Below are 25942 nucleotides of genomic sequence, written 5' to 3' on the forward strand. Positions count from 1 at the left end.
TTCAAGTTCAAGTGTTCTAGTAAGCCCTGCTAGTTCTAAGTTTTTCTCTTTATGAGTGTCAAGTACCTCATATTTGTTTTCCCCAGATGTTGAAATGGTAGTACAATTTTTAGTCCGGTTTGAAATCCTGGCATTTTTGTTGCTGCTAACAGTATTATTGCTCTGACAGAAATATATTCTGCTAGCTTGCTTCTACCTCCTCCTTTGAAGGGTTAGAAGCCATGGAGTTTTACTTGGTGCTCAGTTACTGAATTCAGAACTAAGTTGATGTTGGAAGTGTACTGATTTGAGCTAACTGGGATAGATTTGTGTGTAGTTGAGTTGTGTGTAGTAATGGACTAAATCTTGCTTCCAAAGCATACTGAGTCAAAGCACCCACTGGAGGAAAGGGTCTCCAGACATCTCATTTTGCTGTACATATAGTCCAGGTTCTGTTAAGTAACTTCTGAAGAGGACTAGTCCTCATGAAATGTTTTGTGAAGAGTAAGGAGATAGTAGATAAAATACTCCATCTACTTTTATTACTCTTGTAGTCAAGCAGTGCCACTGAACTGACCTATCATCAGCATGAACAAGGTTGACACAGTGGCAGTGAGGATAAAGTATATCTGGAAAACTGCGTGCAAAAAGGACTTGGAAAAAAATGTTCTTATGTATGAAATGTATTTGGTGATGCTAGTCATATACAGTTGTGCTGAGTTAGGGAAGCATAAAAAGAGAGGCTGTTAGATGTATCAGCTATGAAAATTTTTGGGGAAGCCTGTTATGGAGAAGTTGCAGTCCAGGTCTTGCAGTCTAACTGTATGCTCCAGTGTACAATGGGTATACTTTGTGATGAGTCCAGAATACATTCATTATCTGTCTATACCAAAATGGCTTGTGCTGCAAAAGGATGTGATACTACTTCCTATTCAAGCTTACAATAGCTGCCAGGCACAAAAAAAGACTCAATAAAACTCTGACATGAGTTAATTTCTCAGGACTTTTTTTTTCTTTTTCTTTTAAATAATAGTAGATATTAGAGTTTGGCAATGTGAATGGGATGTCAGGGTATTGGAGCTCAAAAGCAAGTAAGAATGACCTGTCTACAACAAAAGTGGTTGCATACCAAAAGCACTTTATTAAATAATGCTTCTTATTTAATAATGTGCAAAAAGAAAAATATTTGCCTAACTAAATAATGTAGCAAGTACTGCTCTACTAATGCCATAAACTTGTGTTTTAACCTGATGGAAGAGTTGGGGGTGGAAATAATAAAATGAAGATGAAAACAGCCTAAGAGGAATCTAATTTCACATTTGTTACTATTCTCCTCTACAGAAGCTAATATTTCTAATTAAGCTTGCTAGGTCACTTAGATGTACACCTATGGACTGCTAATTGGCTTTAGAATTTAAAATCTTCAGAGACAACTTCGTGAATCTTTAATCATGTCAGGAACAGAAGACATGAAGGCAGAGGCATTGTTAAAATCTTACCTAGTGCTTTTAAAATACATCCTAGACTTTGGAAATAATGGGTTCATATACATGCCAAAGTACTTTGCTGCTTTTTAATGCAATTAAAGTGTTAGCTTCTATTGTTGAGTCAAAGAGCTTTTCCAGGAAATCATGCATTTAGAATTTTGTGTAGAGTGAGTCAGTGTAGTAGAAGACCAGCAAACCCATTTTAATTGAGCTTAAATTAGGCTAGTTTTGTGAACTTAATTAAAATAATTTAACTTCCAGTTCTTGAATCATTGTAGTTATCCTGATTTGCAGATGGTATCACATGGTATCTATACCATACTACATAATGTCTGGTAGGTCTGAGCATGTTCTTTAAAGGCATGGATCAGAGGTGCTTGAACATGCCCATGTGGTGAATGCCCTCTATTGAAATAAGATAATAACGAAAACATTGCCTGGTGGTGGCATTTTGCAGGTAGTGTTATGGAGGTGAATGGCTGAAGAATGAAGGTGATGCATGAATACTTACTATCTGTGCTAAGAGAAAAGTAATCACCTGTGCTTTTTTATTTTAATGAAAGCAACCATATCTATTTTAACACCCTATCTTTGTGTCCATATATGTGGTGTTAAAATTTGAGCATGAAATAGTGGATTCTCATAAGTATTAGGCTGCATTTGTTGTACTGGCAAGTATTTGTAAGTGGTAAGTTGCAGTCAAGTTTAAATAGCTTTGTCTAGTTTGGTCTGTAAAATGAGCAAGATTTCAAATGTGGTTTTTTGCTTGTTTTAAGTTGAAGGAGAACTTAATTTGCACACTTGTGAGTATAATGCAGTACCTCTACTTTCAAGTAACAGTTCTTACCAAAGAAATACGAGACTATTGTAATATATATCAGTTGTTTGAGTGTGCATGCAAATATTAAAGCTTTAGAAACAAATGGTTATCTGAATGTCTTTGGAACATTATGTCTACAGGTTTCTGTCCTAAATAGCATTGAGAGCTGCTTGCTTTGTCTTGTCTGTCTTGGTATTGCATGTGCTACATATCCTTGATAAAAATGGATTTGAAGCTAAGTATACTCATGACTTGAGGATAGGTGAGCTGATGGGAAATGCTGGTTTTGAGTACTGAGTTTGGGAGTATGCTTCTGACCAGAGCTATGAAAGGGCTTATGCTGCATTTATAGTAACATGTAGCTGTTTGCAGAAATGGAAGAAAGTGAAGGCAAGATGTTAATCTTGTTCTCATTACAGTAACATAGGAGCTGAGTAAATGGAGTTCACGAAGAACACCCTTGCCTTGATTTAGGTTAAATTTGTGTACTTAAGTAGCTGTGTTAAATGTAGCTCTAATGAGATTCAGGCTGCTTGCCTTTGTCATCTAAAGGACATAATCTGCTAGAACAAATTTGATAAATGAAGAATGAAATCTCCCTTTTTTAGTCATGACAACCTGCAAAATCCTTTCTGTTTATTCTTGAGTGAAACCCGTTCATAAAGCAGAACGTGGTAAGGGTCTTTTTGTTTCTACTGAAATTTGCCAAAGGGATCAGATGGGGGGAGCATTTTTGACAGGATGGGGAGAGGAAGGTTTACGTGACTCTGGATCGCTCATATTTCTGCCTCCGTACGGTTTGGGGGATGGATCTGGGAATGCAGCATGTGGCTGCGCTCCTCCCGAGCTGAGCTGAGCGATGGCTCAGCCCTGCACAAAGCTGGTGATGTAATGTGTGCCGCTGCGAGTGCGGTGGGCATGTGGGAGCCATGCTGTCACCCGCTCGCATGCAGATCAAGCTGTGCTGCACCGCTTCCACGCTGCCAAGCCCGAGCGTGGCTCACATTTGTCTCAGCAGAGCGATTGCTTGTTTGCTTTCTTTGCCTTATATTGTCTTAAAGCCGTGTTTTTTGATTAACGTGGCATGTGTGTTGAGAATACGCACCTGCTCAGAATCATTCAAGCTAGAATTTGTGACGTAATCCTCGAGCAAATGAGATGTGTGTTGGACATCCCTTTTGGTGTTTCGTGCTAATCTTGCTCTCCCTTTTAAAGGCAGGGAGGGAGGGAGAGACAGGTTGCTGTTAGCAACCGCTCACGTATTAGAAGTGAAATACCCAAGCTTTAATTCCCCTGTGGACTCCTGATCACTACTCTTTTTTTTTTTTTTTTTTAAAGAATTGGATCATTCTAACCAGCAGCTTATGTTAATCAGTGTTTTAAGTAAAATCGGCTCAGTAAAAAGATAGAACAGGGAGATGCTCTGATGTAAAACTTTTTTCTCACCCCTCTAAATGCTTCTAACAGCCCCACATCTGAAATTAAGAGCTGTATAAAAAAAAAAAAAAGCTGTGTACGAATTATTTTACTCTGGTGTTTGATTCAATAGGACCCTGACAGTTTTTGCAGTGCAAGATGAAGAAAAGTGTCTCCTCCTTCCTCCTCATATAGATCTTTTGTATGTGCATTGTAATGTAGCAGAGAAGCTTGGATTCATCCTAGATTTCCTGTGTCTCAATGCTTTTGGAGCTCAAGCTCCTTATAGCTGTAAAGTAATAAAATGGGAATTTGAAGGAAGGAGAGCTGTGCACAAATCAGGTTATTTGACATACATCTTATTGCAAATGGCTAGTTTTTCCACAGAAGGAATATAAAATGTCCAGCAAAAAAAAGGAGGGGGGAGAGAGGAGGAATATTCAACAAAAAATGGTTGTTTAAGTACCAGTGCCTGAAAGTATGAACATAACCAAGTCTAATTTTTGCATATGTATCTCCATAAGGTGACAAAAATGTTGTCAAAGTGTGTGCATATTTAAAAAGAAAAAAGGGTGGAGAAAAGGAAAAAAAACAAACAACAAACTATTAAATGCCAGATCTTGGGGGTCTGTGAATGATAGAAAGCCCAAGAGCTTGTGCTATAAAAAGGGTTTTTTATTGAAAAATATGCAGTTTGGGTTTTGATATTTTTGATTGATTTGGGGGCTGATGGAAATAGTTCTTCCTATTTTTGCTCAAGATAAAACAATGCAGTATGATTTTCAAGGTGTTTTAAGTTGCTTATTTTTACTGCTCTTGCTGTAGTCTTCATCAATTTCATTGTGGAAAAAGATTTCTCCAGATGGTGGTTTGGAACAAGAGCCAAAGGACATGATCTAAAACGTTATGTTCCAGCTGTTGCTACTGCCTTTTACTTGATCTGTGTTTTGAACAGAAAAATGAAATTGAAATTGCTTACAGACCTCGTTAAAACAACTGCCTGTTAAACCACTCTTTAATAGGAGACTCGATACCCTCCTGGTAGCCCTGACAGTGTAGGCCCCCAAGCCATGAGTGTCTGTAGCAATAGTTAACAGGGAAAGTGTCTGACTGCAGTGAGAGCCATGTGCTGCTGCTGTACACCACGACAAAAAGGTTTGCTACCTCAGCAGGGCAGTGAATTGAAGTATTGCAGCACTTAGAGATGGATGAGCAGTTCCCACCAAAACAAATGAACTTCCAACAATGCCGGTAGGACAGCAAAGACAGATTGAACATCCTGAAGAGAGACAGAAATTTCAGAACACAGTTGCCCTCATGTAAAAAGGGGAAACTTTTGAGATTTTGATGGTCTTGTCTGAAGTTTCAATTGAAAAATGGATGTTTGTACTTCTGTCTCACACATTTCATAGAATCACAGGGTAATTCAGGTTGAAAAGGACCTTGGTACAAAATATGGATAGCTCTAAGGTTCTTGTTACCCACTTATAAGGAAATTGCAGATTTTTAACAGTGATTTAGGATTTGAAGTTTTCTTCAACTTACGTTCTTAAGGCAGCTCTTCATCAAGTTTTGCAGTACACACCTAAGATAGCTAGTTTCTGATTAATTGCTTCCAAAAAATCAGCTTCCAAAAAAAGGGACGTTCAGTCAGTCAGTGAATTTGATCTTGTTTGAGTAATTACTGTCAAGTACACTAGTAGTCTTCTTGTCCCACATCTCTCTGTATGATATTGTGTTCCTCCCATAATTTACAGACAGGAGAGGTGTGTCCTGGTGCCACAACAAACCAGGGAACTGGTAAAAATGGCAAGAGAGAACCTCAGCCCTTAACCAAAATACCAAAAACTGAAAGTGGCTTAAAGAGCTAGTAACTTTCTAATGAATCTCATTTTCTTATTTCAAGGCAGTTTCTCAGCTGTCTGCTTCTGTGAGGCCCTGATTGCCACATGGAAGCACTGCATACAGGCTTGGTAATGATGTGTTGCAATTCCCTGAAGCTTGTATGGAGAGTGCATAAGTTGGAAAACAAAATGGGAAAAGGAGGGACATTTCTGTGATCTGTTTTGATTAAAGTGAGGGTTTGAAGGCCTGAAGTTTTCTCATGAGTGAGTTTTGAACCTGATCAGAGCTGAAGGGAGTCAAAAGTTCTGGAATTGCTTCAAATTCATAACTAGGTTTTTAACATTATATGAATACAGCAAATATTTTGCTGAAGTTCATGACTATGGCTGCTGGAACAACACTGAAATCATGTCACTTTGGTTATATCCCTCTAAACTGTATCCTTGTTGGAGTCCCCTGGAGGTTTTAGAATCTGGTCTGAGAAAAAGTGAATGAATAAATGATGAATGCTGAGGTTACTAATGTTGCCCAGTGACCTGTATGTCATAAAAAACCCTGCTAGTAGTTCCTCATTTTCTCTAAGAGGAAAGATGTATGCTTTCTAAAGATGCCATGACAGGCATACTTAAAAATTAGTGTTCCTGGGATGGTTCTGAAACTGGTCATCTGCAGACTCACAAAGCTTCAGAGAAAGCATTACAGTCTATGCCATAATTTTCCTGAATTCTCTTGCTTTGTTGCATTGTGAAAGATGGTGCGAGATTGCTGAGCAGCACTGAATATAGGCAATGTCTATAACGGGAAGTGATAACAGTTCAGTTGGTGAATTGACAGCTCTGATTGCACTATAAATCCTTTACTTGCATCCAAAAGTATGAATTTATAGTTAAGCCTACCATAAAATTGAAATTGGCATTTAAAATTCTTGAGTCAAAATCAAGGAAAGCTATCAGTAATCCCATATATACACTAACTTTAGTTGCCATTTGATTGCCTTTGCAATCCCTTTGGATTATATTCTCATTTACTGCTGGTTTTTTTGCCATTTCCTGCTTATGAAAGTTTAGTTTTCCTTCTCACCTTTACCTCAGTAGTCTGATTTCATGTAAAAATCCAAAGAACTTGTGGGGTTCAGCAATCATTGAATCTGATGGAAGGAAAGAATTTAATGGTTCTACTGCTTAATCTATGGTAAGAATGTAAAAGGTTTTACAATGGCTGCTTGTGAATCATATCTCATTTAAAATTATTTTTGTGGAATAATACCTTATTTAGAAATTTACTCACCAATCAAGTTTTAAAATTTCTCCATATTAAAATGGGAGAAGAGGAACCTGGCTTTGTACTCTCTTTCTGGACACCTGAAAAACATAGGAGGTGGTGTATAAATTGACTTTCAGCTGGGGTTTATCATATACAGGTGTTAACTGATAAGCAAAGCTGAATAAACCTATAGGTTTCTGGGATTTATCATGATGCTAATAATGTCAGGGTTTTGGGTTTGGTAACTGTAAGGGGTCATTTATTTAAGAGTTGAACTCTATAATCCTTGTGGGTCCCTTCCAATTTTGAATATTCTGTGATCTTGTGATATGAGGAATGAATAAGTGCAAATAATGAAACCTTAGTCAGTCTAATACTGCACTAATTTTATTCCATTTGAGCTTCTTTATTCTTCCTTTTTCCTCTCCTTTTCTCTTTATTAAATAGCAATTTCTCTTGAAATGTAGCTAGGATGGATTTACAAATAAAGGGAGGAATAGCTCAGATTTTGGAGTCATGCAGTTGATATAATTATGCTGTGAAACAGAAAAAAGGCTAAAGACAGCAACATCTTGGATTCTTTTTGCTTAAATGTTGACTAGCTGCATTTTTGAGATTTTCTGTTCCAAGGTGAAGCTTAACATAAAAGGATTAGCAGATGCAAGGTGGTGTGGAGAATGGTTTACAGTTGCTGTTACCTTACCTGGATGAAGGACATTGCTGCTTGGTGGGGAAACGTTCTCTTCCCACCCATGGAAGTAGTTGTATCTCTCATCGTCTAGCAAATATTTCTTTTCACTTAAGACTAACCTAAATCAGTCCTGGTAATAGGTAATTAGGAGTTCTGCATGCTGCTAGTGCAATTTCTATGTGAGGTTTTTTTTCCTTTCTGTAGAATTTAGCATGGACTTTTGGGCAGAAGTCTATTGAAACAGGTCCATTGAAATGAAGAGAGTACTCTATTAGAAAATAAGTCACTGAAAGTGTTTTCCTCTAATTCAGGATGGGATATATGTCAAAAAAGAGGTGGGGATTAGAAGTCTCGTGCTGGAGTGAAGCATCCTGGCAGATAAGGTGCTTACTTTCTGTTGGTGACATGACAGGGAATCATTCTGAAGTCCAAACAGAGCCTAAAGCATCAACATACTCTGGGTTGAGTCTACCTTTTTTGATTTATGCTTGTTAAAAGGTCTTGTTTTTATGTTGCAAGGTGAAAAGCAGTTGTGTTATTTAAGGTGTGAGTTTTCACGATGAGAGCATTCCCTTTTTTTTGTTCATGTTTTTCTCCTGCCAAGTTTCAGAAAAATTTCAAGTCACACAAGTTGTGTGTGACAGCGATGGTCATCCTCTTTGCTAATAGGTGCTGCTCTTAGCCTCAGTTTCTGAGTCTTTGTTGTCTCAATTTCAGTTTCCCTGTTTTATGTTTGTTGCCATAACTGAATGATGGACATCACTGAAGACACCTCTGAAGTAAAGACTCCTGTGTTCTTGGGGTAGCAATGCATCTTTGGGGAACGGGTTTCCAACATTGGTTCATATCACATGTAATCAAATCAAAATCAATCAGTTCTGTAATCAAATTGTTACCTTAAAAGGCTTAAGGCAATTTTTTCTGTTTCCTGTGATTGCGTGGCTGACTGGTTATTGATCATCGCAGTGCCAGTTGATAACAGAGTTACCTTGTTTTCTGTGTCTGAAGCCTCAGCCTTATGCTAATAGAGTGTTTGTCTTGGTTGTGTAAACTTCCACACAAGTACCCAGTGTGTTACAGCTCTAAAGGTGGCTTTCTCACTGTGTTTCAATACCTGTGGGAAGTTTCAGCAAGCTGGGTAACTGGGGAGCAGCAGAGTTACAGGAATGCTGTGATTTTCCAGGCAAAGATGGGTTACTCTCTGGTCTCCAGGGCAGGTGGACATGCAGCTCTGCAGCCAGGTCTTCACGGTGGGATTTGGGAACACTTGAAGCCCAAATGAGAGGAGTCTGCCCTGACCATTTGGGTAAAGATCTCTTAGAAACCTTCTAGGGTTGATAAGTCTACCCAAAGATGCTGTCTTTTCATGGATGTTTTAACTTATAAAATAATGTAGTATATTATTTATAACATAATATATTGCAGCAAAATATCTTAGCTTCATACAATATGAGAAAAAGTACAGACAGTTTAGTTTTTGACATTTGTCTAGTTGAGGTTGTCTTCTGGCTTTGAACTTGTAGGGGCAAAGATGTGACAGTGTGTGTGTTTGTGGGGAAGGCTTCCTAATTTTCTAATGTACACATCTGGATAAAGGGTTTAGATGATTTTGTTTGTTTCCTATTGACATGTTTTAAAGATCTCAAGTTGTGTGTTAGAACATTTCAATAACTGCTCTGTAATAAGACTGTTTTATTGGAAGACTATATAACTCACAAGATTGTGTAATTCTGTAATTCTTTGTGAGGGGTGTGGGGGACCCTCTTAAATTGAAATGGGCTATATAGCAGTGTGTTACTTAATCTACTGAAATTGAATATTAATTAGCATAATTTGAGCATCTTCCCTCCTGACTGATAGATAGGGAAAAGAGTCTGTATGATACAACAGAAGGGCACATACTGCCTAATAAAAATGCAAAACTGTAAAATAAGTATTCCTTTAATAGGTGTTGAAAATACCAAGGATGATTTTCCTACATAAGACTGAAATTGCCTTTAAAAGATGTAGGATTTATTATTAGAAACAACATTTTTAAAAGAAGAATGCCTCTTCAGAGGCATTAGAACTGGGTAGCGAAAGAAGCAGCATAAATATGTGCCATAGTTGCACATACGCTGTGCTTCCAAAAGAGAAGCGTGTGCCGTGGGAGTGAAAACGCTCTGGATTTTCATCCTTGCCCAGCTGCCCCGTGCAGGCGTGGGTTGTACTCTTCCACGGAGCTGGCCATGCCGGGAGCGGGTCAGCGGGAGAGCCCCGTGCCCGCCCGTGGGTGCCGGGGCTGCGGGCACTGCGGCGGCACCGCGGCGGCGGGAGCTGCAGCCGCCCGGCCCGGGAAGGATGACATCACCCCCAGGAACATGTGATGCAGCCGGCTGGCGCGGAGGATGCTGAGCTGTGTAGGGAGAGATTGGTGCAGATATTTATGGCATTTCGTTTGAGTGTGGTAAATGCCTTTTAATTTTTTTTTTTTGTTTGTTAAATTAAATCCTCATAATCGCAAATGTTTCGTGGAATAGAGGCTTTAAAAAGAGGGGGGAGGACAAACCCCGAGCCCTTAAGACCTGCTTATATTGCTGGGTTTTTGTTTTATTATTGCTTCGTTGGAGATAAAAATATGATACTTTCCTGCTGTATTCACCCTCTTTGCTCCCTAGCATTCTTTCATCTGTTGTAATCCCCACAGTCTTTTCAGTTAAGCTTTAACACTGCAGAACTGGAATAAAAATAGACTGTTTAGAGCAGCAGGAATATGATAATCCAAGGCAGTCAGCCTTAAGGATATGCAGATGCAGAACATGAGCCAAACACTAACGTATTTGCTAGGGTGTTTACCTTGAGCGGCCCCTTAATAGTCAGAGAAATGTTAGCTAAATGTTTCTGCCTTCTTACATGCCACAGGCAAAGTAAAACGTGCAGTTACTGAGCATCATCCGAGGTGAAGTAGTTTAAGGGCTTAGAAATCTGAGCAAGCAATTGTGGTAACATCAGTGTCTTGGGTAATTTTGAGCTAAGAGAGACAGAAAAGTACAGCACTAGTTTCTGCATGCTTTTTAGGTGAGGACAAAGCGTTTTCTACCTCCAGATTTACTGTAAAGGAAAGGAATTGCCATGGTTGATATGAAAGCTGAGCATGCTAAATTGGCATTAAGCTTCTGGTGGGTAGCTCAAAGCACATTAAAAAAAATTGAGCCCTGGAAGTGTGCCTTGGTAGTCAACTGAAGCCCAAATATTTCAAAGGTGGAAAAAGGTATTTGCTGTCCTTTTATGTGATTAATTTAAGCTTTTTCTTAAAGTCTTGTTTAGAGCTTTAACCCATAATAAACAAAAATTTCGTAGGAATAAAACTGGTAGGCAGTTTCAGTAAAAAGCTGATAACTCAAAGCCATTAACCTGGAGGAGGAATAATGCACGAGGTTCCTTTGGCTCTGTCTTACACTCTTGAGAGCCTAAGTGCAAACATGAAAGTAATCCCTCCACTGCTTTGCCAGTCTGGAGTTGCCGTGTAATTGCAAAATACTGTCCATCGTGTAGGAACCCTCCATGCTGCGTGGTTACCCAAGGAACCAGTTTTTCCTGGTCTAGCCTTTCGGAGAAAGTGTACTGAATTTTGGGTTTGTTTTTGTTTATGGTGTTCATGAAAAAACACAGAACTAGCCAGGGAACTTCCATCTGGCTGGAAGTTGGCATGTTTTGTTTTCTTTTGTTTGCATTCTGTGGGTGCTGAGACAATGTCCTGGTTGAGCACTTCAGTTACAGTGAATTGGAGGGACCCGTTGTTGACAGGCATGTGTCTGAATGCATGTTTTAAAAATCCCCAGTCGTGGGAAGGCCATAGTCTTTCACAGGCAGTCCTTATGTGCTGCTTCACGGTTCTTTCTTTTACAAAACTTCTGCCACCTAAAGTAAACCTCTCAGTGTAATTCTAGCCAGCTTACTTTTGCTACCACTAGGCTTTATGTGTTTTGAGGACTGCTACCATGTTTCCCCTCAGTTCTTCAGGATAAACAGTGTCATTCAGTGTAGTTGATGACATGCAAACACCTGGCCATCCGTGTCCTTTGGATGTTGTGTTTGGTGCATTTTGGGTCTGTTTTGAAGGGTAGTGCCCATAACCTAGTGTGTTAGTGGCACAGAAATCTCAATATCTGCTGTCTGGAATAGAAAACCTGTTATGTAATTTACATATATGATGCCCTTAATTATAGATCTTATATTACTTGATTACACCCATTTGATACCTTCAGGTTTTAGCTCTGAAGTGCACAGGTCTGTTCATTTAAGCTTAGAACTTGAGACCAAAGGATATGAACATTTGGATATTTTTGAGGAGGAAGTGAAATGATGGCCTCCCTGCTGAGCATCAGTGGGGGTTTCTGCTGCCATCTCTAGAGACACAGAGGAAGAACAATTTATTTTAGAAAAGATTACCACATGTACAGCAGAGCTTGCTCTTGTATGTTTCCCTGAAACTACAAATAATTAAAAAGCTTATTTTACCTTCTATACATCTCAAACTGTTGCCTTTAAGGAACACAACTGTGGTGTCCTAGCAAGCCATTTGACCTGTCTTAAAAGCACTTCTGTGATTCAACAGTAATAGAGAAGTAAAGTGGTTCCCACTTCCCAGCCCCAGCAGAGATACTTCCTTCAGAAATAAATAATTTTAAAAAGAAATATGAATCCAAACAGACCAGGAAGGGTCGGTCATACAGACAGTTAATGGAAGATGTGTTGTATCACAGTTCTTGTAAGATGAACAAAATTGGCCTAAACATGACCATTTCTGTGCTGTATGGGTCAATACAGAATATAAGGTTAAAAGATCTTCCTTATCAAAGAAGGAAGAACTTTAAAATTTGACCACAGAAAAGAGTAATAGAAATAGAAAGTAGAGAGGAGGGACAAGCTGTTGATGTGCTGCTTTACAACATCGACTGTAATCACTCACCTTGGGGACAGTTTCAAACTCCATGTATGTGTAGAGTTAGCCTGACAAAATGTGCTCTCAGTTCCAAAATGCTGTGCCTGTCAGGCAGCAGAAAAGAATTGTGCTTACAGAAGTGATTTAAAGAAAGTTGCATGTAAATAGTGTTGGGTTTTTGGTGTGTCTTTTTGTGTGGGTTTTTTTTGGTGGTTGGGGGTTTTTTTTGTGTTTTGTTTGGTTTTGTTTGTTTGTTTGTATTGCTGTGGGGTTTTTGGGGTTTGGGTTGGGGGGTTTTTTTGCTGGTAATTTTTCTAAAGGTATATGCTCTTAATAGCTTGATGCTCCTCCTCCCAGACTTTTATTATAAGGTTATCTTAATTCCTGTAATCATAACATTTGCAATGTATTACAAAGGTAAATGTTTTACAGTGCATTCATTAAATGTAGAAGCTAAGCTTGTCTGAATTTCTGACTAATCATCTTTTTGTTTTTTCAGGGTTTCGCAAAAATGATGAAATGAAGGCTATGGAAGTATTGCCAATTTTAAAGGAAAAAGTTGCATACCTTTCAGGTACAGTTATTTTCTGTTGTAGAATATCCAACTGTGTTGTTAGTAGCATGTAAAATGGTATTTTAAATACTTTAATTATTATTACAAAAATCACAGAGAGCTGGGTAGAACCTATTCCTGTTGGATATCCCAAACATAACATAAACATTTTCAAAGGATCTGTAATAGAGAAGGTATATGTTTTGTTGAATGTGGAGCATGGCAAGCTGTCGTTCTGGTCATGTCATATCCTGCATTCCCCCAGCCCTGCCTATCTAACGACATTATTTGCAGCAACCTAGAACCTACTGTACCAATGTCATATTCCTTCTCTTGTTTCTACTTCTTCTGCTGGGGAGTTTTACAGAGTAGTGTTTGTTACAGGCCCGTCCGAAGCATATTCTGGAGAAATACCTCCTTTACAGAGGTGAACTTGCAGTGCCTGTTGGTTCCTGAACAAGGAATAGCAGAGGATTTAAAAGTGGGGTTTATATGAGTTAATGTCATAACATGTCTGTAAGTTGATGAGTAACTTTAGTTGATGGAATGATGGCTGAGGTGCTTATTCTTATGAATTGCATTTTGGTGTGACTTTCTGAGATTAAACACTATCATTCCCTCAGCCGTAATCTTAATGTCAAACAATTTAGAGGACAGTCTCCTATTTGAAAGTGTTTTTTTGAGAAATAATTTGTCAAAAATGCCAAAAATAAAGCTCTTCTCTGTAAATATTTAAACACACAAAATGATTCCTGAAACTGTACTGTTTAAGATATTTGCTGTGCATGGATGCTGATACTTCCAAGTACAGCATGTGATACATAGTACTTTATCCTGTCCACTCAAGTAGAAGTCTAAAGCAAAAAAGATATTGCGTGTGTGTGTTTTGGGTTTTTTGTGTGTGGGTGTGGTGTTTTGTTTTTGTTTTGGTTTGGTTTTTTTTGCGTTTTTTTGTTTGTTTGATTTTTTTTGTTGTGTTTTTTTGTGTGTGTGGGGGGGGGGGTTTTTTTGGTTGTTTTTTTTTTGTGTGTGTTGTTGTTGGTTTTTGTTTGTTTGTTTGGGGGTTTTGTTTGTTTATTTTTCTTAAAAGTTCCTGGCAACTGTAGTGAATGATATAACAGACTCCCCAAAGCTGATTTCTCTGGTATCATGGTAACTCACAATTCTGCGGATGAACCTTAGTGCTGGTGAAAGCTTTCTTAAAACTGTATTTTCAGAGGGAAAGAAGATAAAAGGGAGTTAAGCACAATATTTCAATCTCTCATTACTCTCTTTTGGACCTTGTTTTGTGGTATTTAATGAAAATGAAGTCAGTTCCTATTAAAAAACCTCTTAATTTCCAGATTGTCCAGTACTTAGTTTAGACCTCTCATAAGGGATCTGAAAAATGATTGTTGTTTTCTGATGTTAATTTCTAAGCAGATGGCATCTTGAAAGGCATTAATTCAGTGTAAGTGAAATGGGCCAAGTGAAAGCTGAAGATAAATTTAAGGGGAGATGATAGATTGTGAACCAGGGCAGATGAGGTGTTGGTAGGAATAAATGGTTGCCATCTTGCCTGTGTGAAGGTAGCAACTTCTGATGGAAGAATAGAGCAAACAGCTGTGGGCAGCAAGGCTGACCAGAACTGATCTACCAAAATCCGTAGTTTCACATTTCCAGTGCGAGTGAAACTCAAATGAAATGAGATACTTTAGTAGTGCAAATGATTTAAAAAAAACTTTATGAACAACAACCCACAATAACGTTCTTCAGTGTTCCCCCATTCAACAAAAGTTACTACCACCACTAGGGCCTTAACTGTTGTGGAACTAGAACTGTCAAGCTTTATACTTGGGAACAAAAGGGTAAGGATGATTGTTGGTTTACTGAACTAATTTTCACCTAACTGGGAAATAAACTGCTCTGAGTATTTGGTTTCTTACCACCTGAAATGGTTACGTCTCAAGGCTTTTCTGTGAAGTACAAATGGAGTAAGAAATGTAATTTTTTTTGTTAAGTTTAAACTGAAGTTTGTCCAAGTACAGATACTCTTGCATCTCTACACATACTTAGATTTTAAGAGCATTTTCTTACAAGGGGCAATTATCTTGTATTCATATGGAGAAATAATCCTTGATAACTTGTCTTGCCATAAAAACCCACTGTTTAGATTTATCCACGTCCTTTGAAACTAGGTAAAAAGGCATTTCCTTAAAATGCCTCTCTTAGTGTGTTGAATTTTATTGCCATTTGGAGACCATTGAGAATACTCCTACTATCAGTGATGTGGACTAGACAGAAGTGATTCGTGTTAGGTGACTTGTGAGGTGATCAGGTATTCATGTGACACATTTTGGCCTAAACAGAGAACATCTCAGTACTGTGGGGGGTTATATAAAAGGAAAGGGTTAAAAATTGAAGTCTCACTGTTGAAAGTAGTAGCTTAATATACTTTTGTTAAACCAAGACTAATAGGGAATTGAGCTGGATAAAGACTGTTGTGAGACAGGAAATTCCCACCTGATGCCTCATACATTGTTGCTTTTAACTTTCCTGTTTGTGTATGACACAGGAGCATCAGGAACAAAGGAAATGAGAGTTATTTATTGGAAAAGGCCTAAGAAAGCTGTCAGTATAGCTGATAAAAAGACCCAAGTCTTAGGGACTTTTTTGCTTAATATTTGCGATTTTACTATCTGGTTTAAGACTGGATAAACAGTGAGAGAACAGTGAAAAGAGCAGTGAAGTCCTTTTCATCAAAAATCAACGCTGTATTAATTTCTTCATTATACATCTAGACCTGAAATTTGTACAGCAGATTTTGTCTCTGATATACAAAAATTTCAGAATGTTTTATCAGAAACTTAAGTACCATTTTAAAAAATGTGTTTTCTCTGTGATATATGTGGAACTGGGAGCCAACTGAAGTGGTATCTAGAATGACATAAAGAATAGGGGTTTCTTTCTTCTGCCATACTGAAAAATTGCATGATGCAGGAGTTACAGTGGGGGAAAGGCCCAGAGGACTGATCTGAGGTGACTTCGTGTAACAATGCATTTGTTTAAAATGCTTAGAGAGTGTTAAAGGTAATTCAGCATATGCTCTTCCCTGCTAGCTGCTGCTTTTTAGAGAAGAATATCCACCCTGAGGATTTGAGATACTTTTTCTGGGGAGTTGGAATCATTAGCACTTACCAGTTGAAACATAAACTTTTAAGATCTGAAGGTCTGTGGTGCAGTGAGGAGAGCATTATGGACTGCAGCAGACTTTCAACTAAGCTTGGTAGCTTTGGAGCCCAGTGATCACTCTGGAGCTCAGTAGGGGCTTGGGCAGTTGGACTCTGTCTTGTAATTTACCATTCCTCTCTCTTATGGCTCCTGTCCTGTTTTTCTCCTGTCACTTGCTGTGTAAAAATCCTCAAAGCTCTCTGCTTGGCAAGTGAGTCAGGATAGTCAATATTTGCCTTTCTCCATTAGAATGAAACAACTAAGTTTTTTGTCTTATGTCCCAATTAAGAAGGTCATGGAGGGTAAGGGTATGAATTTTCTTTTAAGTTAAGGTTTCTGGCATTGTAGTTTGACAGAGATTCAGAGATGCTTTTGCCTCTTCTGAGTTTCATTTGGTGCCTCACAGGGAACATGTCCAGTGTAGACAGTCCCTAGAGACTTTGACAGCTAGGCTTACTGTCTCTAGCAAGCAGATGCAGACTGTTGGAGAGGATAGTGATGAATTTTTGAGTGACTGGTTTGTTTTATTATTTTTTATAGTTATTATTTTCTTTTGGCCTTCCTTCCTAAGTGATTTTTAAAAAGACTTTTTTTAGTAACATGGAATGACAATGAGGAGCTGATTTAAAATGAGAAATTCTGGACTGAGGATATTGTTTTTCTGCGTTTCCATGGGACAGGAGGAAACAGTCTACACATCTGTGGTTGAGAACATATATGTGAAATTCAGGTTGCAATAAAGTGTCTGTGCTATTATAGATGTGTTGATAAAGATATCCTACTGGCTTGAATTTAGCCTTTAGTAATAGTAATGGTTTGTTGTCACTAAAAGTGATTGGATATAAAATTACATTTTACTATTTGACTGCAGTAAGTCTGTGCAATTTTATGACTGAGAAGAACACCTTAAAGTGGAACCACTTGAAGTCAGATTTTTTGCATTATATGTTAAGTGGATTCAAATTTTTCTGCATTACTAACAAAATTAAAAACTAACAATTCCAAATCTACAAATCAGAACAGAATAAAAATACAAGTTAAATGCTTAAATAGTTTACATCTACTCAATCTAGCATATGTATTAAGTGTGAAATACTGTACACCTAAATTCTGCTAGTGATGAAGTTAATCATAGAATCATAATATTGTTTACATTGGAGAACACCTTTAAAATTATCAGGTCCAGCCCCTAACCTGGCACTGCCAAGTCCACCACTAAACCTCTCCCTGCGTGTTGGATCTACACATCTTTTAAATACCTCCAGGGATGATAACACAACCACTTCCCTGGGCAGCCTGTTCCAATGTTTGACAACTCTTCTGTTGAAGAAATTTTTCCTAAACCTCCCCTGGCACAACTTGGGGCCACTTCTTGTCCTGTCCCTTGTTACCTGGGAGAAGAGATCAACACTCATCTCACTGTAGCTTCCTTTCAGATAGTCATCTCAATGCCCTTCTTGTAGTGAGGGGCTCAGAACTCAACACAGGATTCAAGGTGTAGTCTCAGCAATGCCGAGTACAGGGGAATGATCACTACCCTAATCCTGCTGGCTGCACTATTGCTGATATAGACCAGGATGTTATTGGCCTTCTTGGCCACCTGGCCACACCGCTGGCTCTTGTTCAGATGGCCATTGACCATGTCCTATTTTGCCAGACAGCTTTGCAAACACTCTGTCCCCAGCCTGTAAAGTTGCATGGGATTATTGTGACTCAAGTGCAGGTCCTGACACTTGGCCTTGTTGAACCTCATACAGTTGGTCTTGGCCCATTGATCCAGTCCTGCCCAACTGGGCATCTTCTGCAAACTTTTCCTTGATTCATATCCATAAACACTCACCCTGTTGTCACTGTCACTAAGCTCTAGTCATAACACTCCTAACATATGGGGCTACCCCGCTGACTCTTCTTCTTTGTCTATGCCTTCTGAAGAGTTTACACTATCCATTGCAGCACTCCAGTTGTGCAAGTCATCCTATCATATTTCCATGATGGCAGCTATGCCATGCTTCTTCTGCTGCCCAGTGGCTTCCAGCTCCTCCTGTTTGTTGCCTATGCTGCATGCATTGCTGTAGATGCACTTCAGTTGGGCTATTGATTCTATGACCTTTTGCGGGGCAGAAGCCCTCATTTCTACATGACCTCTCTCAGGTGCTTCCGTGGTTTCAAACACATCTTTGTGTTTGAAAACCCTTACCTCTTGGCTGCTGCATGGATCTTCTTCAGTCTGCCGTCTCTGTGGAGGTAGGGATGGACCTTGCTAGCACACCTCAAACGTTGGTGTTCCACCTGCAGGCTTATCTCTAGTGAGCATGACTTTGTACCTTTTCCCTTCAAATCCAGTATAAAGCTCTTTCAGTGAGTCCTAGTAACTTCTGTGTAAAGATCCTTTTCCTCCTTTGAGACAAGTGTACCTTGTCTGTCACTATCAGGCTTAATGTTGTATAAATCAACTCGATCAAAAAACCCAAAAACCTCCTGGTGACACCAGGCCTGGGGGCAGGTATTGATCTGCTGGCTCTTCCCATTTCTTCCCTTATTGTTCCCTGCAACTGGAAGGATAGAGAAGCACCAGCTGTACTTCTGATCCCCCAATCAGTCATCCCAAGGCCATCAGGAAGAGGCTTCAGTCATATCCCTCTGGATTGCCCTTGGGCTTCTTGTTTCAGAGTCATTGCTGCCTACCTGAAAAACCCATAATGGATGGGCCATACCAGGGTAGGAAGCTTTCTCATAATTTCTTTAACCTGGGACCCAGGGAGGCATCAGGCTTTCAAGAAGAAGTGGATTCAGCTGGCACATTGGGCTTTCTGTTCCTTTCAGAAAGGGAGTCTCCTATGACAATGATCTATCCGTCTTCAACCTACTCACCTCCTCCCTGAGCTCTGTAACTAAGTGGAGGAGCTCCTCTACCTGGGTGCACCTCCCACAACTGTGCTATCTGCTGCCATATCATCTAAATACTTGCCTGCAAAGTAGCATAATTCTGTATTTAAATTTAATCTGTGCAATTGCTGAGTCAAAAATGAAATATGTAACAAAGCACCATTGCTGGAGGTGTCACACTGCCAGTCAGACTTGAACGTGACTGTAATGTTTAAGTGTAATGTTCTGGTTATTCTTTGTTGCAATTTTTTTTTTTACATGTATTTTCTCATTGTAGGAGTTGTGATAGTATGCTGATCTATGCTCCTAAAATTCAATATTAAGTTGGTGTCAAAATGACAGTGTTGGCATTTAACTTGAAATCACTCTTTTTAAAGCAGATACTGGAGACTAGTTCTGCTAACAAGAATAGTGTTATGCTGTGGGGTCTTTTAACATTTTTAATTTTTCAGGTGGCAGAGATAAGCGTGGAGGTCCCATTCTAACGTTTCCAGCTCGTAGTAATCACGATAGAATACGGCAAGAAGACCTTAGAAGACTAATTTCATATTTAGCATGTATTCCGAGGTAAGTGATAGTCTGGTAAAGTCTACAGCTGTATAACAAAATAACTGGATTATGTTGCAGTACACCCACAAGCTAGAAGACTGAATGGGTTAATAAAATGAGCTAATCAATACCAAGTTTTGTCAGTTGCTATTTTCAAACTGCTTTTTGGAAGCTAAATAGTTACTCTGCCCTGCAAAAGAAAGGCCATTGGCAGAATGCATGGTGTACTTTAGCTGGAGGTAGTTTGTGTCTTGGAAAGAGTGCTGCCATGCCATATTGCTGTATCTGTGTTGAAGATTGCAAATACAACTGTAGCTCAAAGGCCTTCAGTTCATCAATACTTAGAAACATGCTGGTCATCATTCACAGTACGCCTTGTGTGGAGTGGGGTCAGCGCAGCACTCCTAACTCTAATTTGTATTAGGTAAATCATAGTGTCTTGATATACAACAGAAATAACCAGGAGAGAGAGATGTAAAATTGCTTGTAAAGCTCTCAGATAAACCTGTGGAGTGATCTGTGAAAGTACTGATAACATGACGTTAGCAGCAATTTAAGTTATGCATTGCAATGTGCTATTTAAGTAAATTGGCAGAAGCTAAATCCAATGCGTGTGTGTGTGTGTATATACGCTCCCATATATGTGTGTGTGTGTATATATATATATATATATGAAGTTATATATATATGAGAGATATTTATATATATTTAGAAAAAGTTTGTTCATGTATAACTTTGTTTCTAGGAGTATCTGAGTTGGGGACAAAAATGATCCTAAGACCCTGACTTTAGGTCCATCTTGAAATCTACCAGCATCTGCTGCGGGCTGGAACAATGCTTGCTGTGCTTCCTTATGTTTGCCTATGACCTCAAGGAGCAGTTGTCATTATAGTTGAAAAAAATTCCTTGGACAACGTCTGTGAATGCAGTATCTTCTGTGTTTCTGTAATGTGTTAATTTACAGCTGGTCTGTTCACCTGATGTAATCAGATGCCAGTTTCAGAAGTGATTTCATAAAAATAACTTCAAGACATCTAGCTGACAGTGTATATGGCCTCTTTTTTGTAACTGGGAGACTTGAGGGAGGTAGAGGAAGAAGGACAGGAAGAAGGCTTCAGGGTTGAGTGGTGAGATGTATGCTAGCTATCGAAAGCTTCAAGTTATTAGAGAAGTTAATAGATAATTCTGCATCAAAATGTGTCCAAGAATTTTCTAGAGATAATCTGGCAAGATAGAGCGGTCCTCTGGCAAAAGGCTTATGTTAGTTTAGCATCAAGAGGTTTAAAATTAAAAGTTAGTGCAGGTTTTATATCTCTTTAAGCATAGCAAAGCTTTGAGAATAAAGGGAGCTTTATTAAAAGCAGGACTCATTTTCATACAAGTCATGTTTTAGGGACTGATCATGCAACTCTAGCTGATTAAGAAGTCCCAAATGGTACAAATAGCCCCCAACATTTGGGCTGTCTGGTATTTATTGCAGTACTGTTATTTGATGTGTCTGAAGAATCAGAGGTATCAGTTGTTTGGCAAGAGATCTAAAAACTCAAGTTGATTCAGTCTCACAATTTTGCTAGTTTAACAATCTATCTTATTTAAAGATATAGCTAAACTTAAATCATCACCACTGACTGTACCAGGTGTTTTACCATAATTCAGTTTTACAAACAGATGACCTTGGCTGACTAAAACCTCCTAGCCTAATTTTTGTGATCCTTGGCTAAAAGACACTCGTGTCAGATGATGGGGCCACATGATGGATGACACATCTGATTGTATCACATGATGAGGGCTCACTTTGTACACCCCAGCAGATGTACATGTTGTGTGAATTAGTGGCAAGCAGTCCTCATGCAGTCCTCAGTTTGGTGGTAGAATAGGGATGGGCAGAGCAGCACTCATATAATAGCATTTGACCTTTCAGTAATGGGTCTATCTTTAAAACAGTAGTTGTTTTTGTGCTTGAATGCTGTGAGTATCTTAGAAAACATTTTCACTATGATCAGAAAATTGTAGATTGTAGCCTACATGTGTTCCAAGCTAGTTGATTTTAATATATTTTACTTCTGCCACTGCCATTTTTGATGTTTCTATGGGCAGGTGATAAAGCCATTGTTTATTGTGATAAACTCCCTTTATTCAATTTTGCGGGCTTTTCTTTTTTTTCACTAACTTGAAAGTTTTCAAACTTAAAAAAGCCTTCTCTTCTAAGGAACTAATATAATTGCTTTTTCCAGAAGATCTCCTGTACTAGTCTTAACACATCTTTCTACAGTGTGGCTAATCTAAGTGTCTAAAATATGCCAGTGAAGCTTCCCTGCTTCTTGGACACTCTGAAAACCTCACCACATGAACTCTAGAATGGCATTTGCATTAGTCACATCCCTGAAAGTGACTAGTACTCAAACAATGACACCTTTTGGTGTCATTGGTACTTTTGGTACTTTTTGATAGTCTGTTGGCTATGATTGCATTGGGTTTGAAATATTTCACTTTCCATGGTCATGCTACAAGGTCGTGTAGAAAATTCTGCTGGAATAAAATCAAAGTTTCTGGTGGTGGTGGTGGTGATTGTCACTTTTGATCAATAGCAAGCACTAAATGTACAGAAGGTATTGATGAAATGAAATTAAATCTTCCATTCTCAGAAGAGGTGCTGGAGAATTTGAGTGTAAGGTCTGTCAACTTTTGGACAGCAAAATTGAGCTCAAGTTTTGTATAAACAGGTTGATGTGGTTTTCTTCGCAATGATAAGATACTGTCTTATCCATTAACTCTCCACAGATTGATCCTGTTACAAAAGAAATGGTCAAAAAGGGTTTTTTTTCCTCTGCAGACTCTTTAACTCTCAGATAATATGTGTCTAAATATGAGGCAATTTGAAAAAGTTGCAAAGTGGTAGGTAAGAACAGTTTGCCATCTTCTATCCTTTAGAGGATCCCCTCAGTCATTAGAAAGGCATAAATATTGTCATCAGTCAAGTAAGTGTGCGTATGTTTTGAAGAGTCAGAATATCAAGTCAGCAATGGGTATAAAGTTATCACCCACAAGGCGTTTGGTATGGGGGTCAGAGAAGCTTCTTGAGAGGTTCATGAGATCTGCTGTATGTGTCAGCTTGTCAACAGTGAGACCCTAGAGTGTTACAATTGGCTGAGGAGACCTCATTCATTAGGCAGCGTGGTGCAGTAGAGTGCTGTGTTTGAAGTTGTAACACTTAGCTGATAACCTTTTCTTCTTTCTTCTGCAGTGAGGAAGTATGTAAACGAGGATTCACTGTCATTGTAGATATGCGTGGGTCAAAATGGGACTCCATAAAGCCTCTGCTGAAGATTTTACAGGAATCCTTTCCATGTTGTATTCATGTTGCACTGATAATCAAGCCAGACAATTTCTGGCAGAAACAGAGGACTAACTTTGGCAGCTCTAAGTTCGAGTTTGAGGTAATTTTCCTATGGAATATAAATTTATATTTATTTCATGGTTTTAAGTGCTCACTAATGATCAGCACCTTGAAAACTCTCAGATAAATTATATTCTGCATGAAAGGAGGGTTACTTTAGGCCACTGGTGCTAGAAGGAATGTGATTTGCTTCTTTTTCTTTCTACCTACTAGACTAGGTAGTTGTGTATGTTGCTACTTATATTCTTTTCTAAGTGTAAGAAAGATGGAATTAGGGTTTTATCTCTACTGGTAAAAAGCTAGGTTTACTCTGTTTGTTATTTTGGTCTGTGCTGAGGTAATTGTGATACCTCCAGCATGCTGAGGAAAGCAGTTGTCTGAACCTTGCTGTTATCTTCCTTATGCTTTGCAATACACAGAGTTAAAGCTTAATTAAAACAGCAGTCAAAGGAGTGGCTGCTGTTTTCTTCTGAAGTGTAGTGAGGTAAGAAAGAAATATTTCTCTAATTTTGGGAAATACCTGTAAGACCTCCTGTTCAGAATTGGTACTATGAAAAGACGTGTAAGAAGAGGTGTCATGTGGACTTTGTGAGCAAAATGATCAACTCTTACGAAAAGAAAAGCAAAAACTTGAAAGGAAATTTCAAATTAATTTCAGTAACAGCATTTTTTTATTTCCACTTTTATTTTCTAGACAAATATGGTGTCTCTGGAAGGCCTTACCAAAGTAGTTGATCCTTCTCAGCTAACCCCAGAATTTGATGGCTGTTTGGAATACAACCATGAGGAGTGGATAGAAATCAGAGTTGCCTTTGAGGACTACATTAGCAATGCAACCCATATGCTGTCCAGACTGGAGGAACTGCAAGATATATTGTCAAAAAAAGAAATGCCTCAGGACCTGGAAGGTGCTCGCAATATGATAGAGGAGCATTCACAGTTAAAAAAGAAAGTCATTAAGGCCCCTATTGAGGACCTTGATGTGGAAGGACAAAAGCTGCTCCAGCGGATACAGAGCAGTGATAGCTTTCCCAAAAAGAACTCGGGGTCAGGGAATGCAGACTTACAGAACCTTTTACCCAAAGTATCCACCATGCTGGACAGGCTGCACTCAACACGGCAGCATCTGCATCAGATGTGGCATGTGCGAAAATTGAAATTGGACCAATGTTTTCAGCTCAGACTGTTTGAGCAGGATGCTGAAAAGGTAAGGGATGGGGGGAGGGGAGTATAGATGGCTGGTGCTTGATGGACTTGAAAGAAGTACCAAGAGTAACTGCAAATGGTCATTTTTGTCTTTCGAGTTAATCACCAGACTTTTAATGAGAAATAAGGGACTTCTTGGTTGAGAGGCACTAAGAGTCTTCTAGAGTAAAGGGCATGGGATAGTACTTATAAGCTGTAAAGGACACAGGTAGCTCTCACCAAAGAATATTTTAAGTGCTAGTGACTTTAAAGCTTTTGTTTTGTTAAGGGTTTGTTCCAGCTCTTTTTGCCTGCATCAAGTGAAGATGAATGCTGTATACTTTATAAATACAGATGACTAGAGACTACATTGGTCTTCTTTAGTGATCTTTGGACAGTGAGTGACAGGCAGTTGACAAAGTCTAAAGAGGCTGACATGGGGAACTGCTTCATTGATGCAGGGTTTAAAGTCTCAGGCTAAAAACTGATGTATCTCTTCTGACAGTGCATATGTCATTAATAGGGAACTGAGTGATTTCATAATGTTTCAGGCTAACCAGTCCCTTCACATGAGAAAGCCCTTGATTGTCATAGAATGTGAAGAGGAGGTATGGCAGGCAGTTCACTTTTAGATGAGCTCACCTAAGATCTGTTTTCATATAGAATGGTGTTACAATCACTTATTATTGACTTGTTACCATGGAACAAGTAGCTTTAAGGAAGGGTGGGGAGTTTTTCTCTAGGGGAAGTAGTAACTGAACTATGCAATCAAGTGGTCAGTATGGCCTTTGTCAGAGTTCCTAAAGTATTCAGATTTCTTAAAGTATTTTATATAAGATTGCCTGAACTGGATGAAACCAAAGGTCTGTGTTAAACCAGTATCCTGCTCTCCAGCAGTGGTCATAACAAATGCATCAGGAAGAGTAAAAGCAGAGCAAAGGTGTTTCACCTCGGGGACTTTTTTTACACTAATGTTTTGTGCTGTGTTTAAAAAAGAAATAATTTTTAAAAGTACCATTTAAAGCAAGTGTTTACTGAATAGATATAGCTGAAAGTAGTAGGGACATGTAAAGAGTTGAGATAATTATAAAATTATTAATTGTAACATTATTTAGAAAATAGCAAGCTGTTGGTATAGTATTGTCCTTTCAGGTCCAAATGTGTTTTATCAATCTTTCAGCCACTTCCATGCAGCATTAATTGTGTTATAGCATATCTTTCAGTACTATCTGAGTACCATCAAAATATATTTTTTCATTTACTCATCTTTTACCAAGTTGCTTATATAACTTGGACTTTTAAGAAACTTCTTGTGAAATACTTGAGCCTGTGGGATTGACCTCTGTCCTGCCATGTGGTTGCATAAGCTCCTATCTGTGTTTTCTAGGTTTCTGATTGCAAGAATAAGTCGCTATTAAATTAACACATCTTTCTTTCATAAGGGAAATACCAGGCACCTCAAAATGAGGTTGACAGCAGCTAGTATACCTGAGACTTTATTCTCTCAACAACCAGTAAAAAAAAAAGCTTAAAAAGAAGGTTTGTGTAGTATCCCAACTCACTTCTGGATCTATTTGCAGCCCTTATTTTTACTGCTTATGTCGGATTAGATTTCATAGCTCATGACTTCTTTATCAGTGTATGTCTGTGTGTTTTTCTTAAATGTGGGAAAGGACAGGATCTTTGTTGGAAAGATAAAGGGTATTGTATGAGGAGAAAAAAACACGTTCCTTTTGG

General features: G+C 38.7%; 1 protein-coding gene across 1 annotated transcript in view; it reads left to right on the plus strand.

Annotated features, from left to right (window-relative positions):
• TRIO (trio Rho guanine nucleotide exchange factor) overlaps positions 1-25942 on the plus strand; it is a 251538-nt gene that overhangs the window by 58984 nt on the left and 166612 nt on the right. The window contains 4 exon segments of the mRNA XM_050315905.1: positions 12925-12999; positions 19527-19641; positions 22868-23060; positions 23715-24227. Coding sequence (XP_050171862.1) covers positions 12925-12999; positions 19527-19641; positions 22868-23060; positions 23715-24227 — 896 coding nt within the window.

The sequence above is a fragment of the Myiozetetes cayanensis genome, unplaced genomic scaffold (genome assembly GCF_022539395.1).
Source record: "Myiozetetes cayanensis isolate MyiCay16 unplaced genomic scaffold, myiCay2020 scf1, whole genome shotgun sequence".
NCBI lineage: Eukaryota > Metazoa > Chordata > Aves > Passeriformes > Tyrannidae > Myiozetetes > Myiozetetes cayanensis.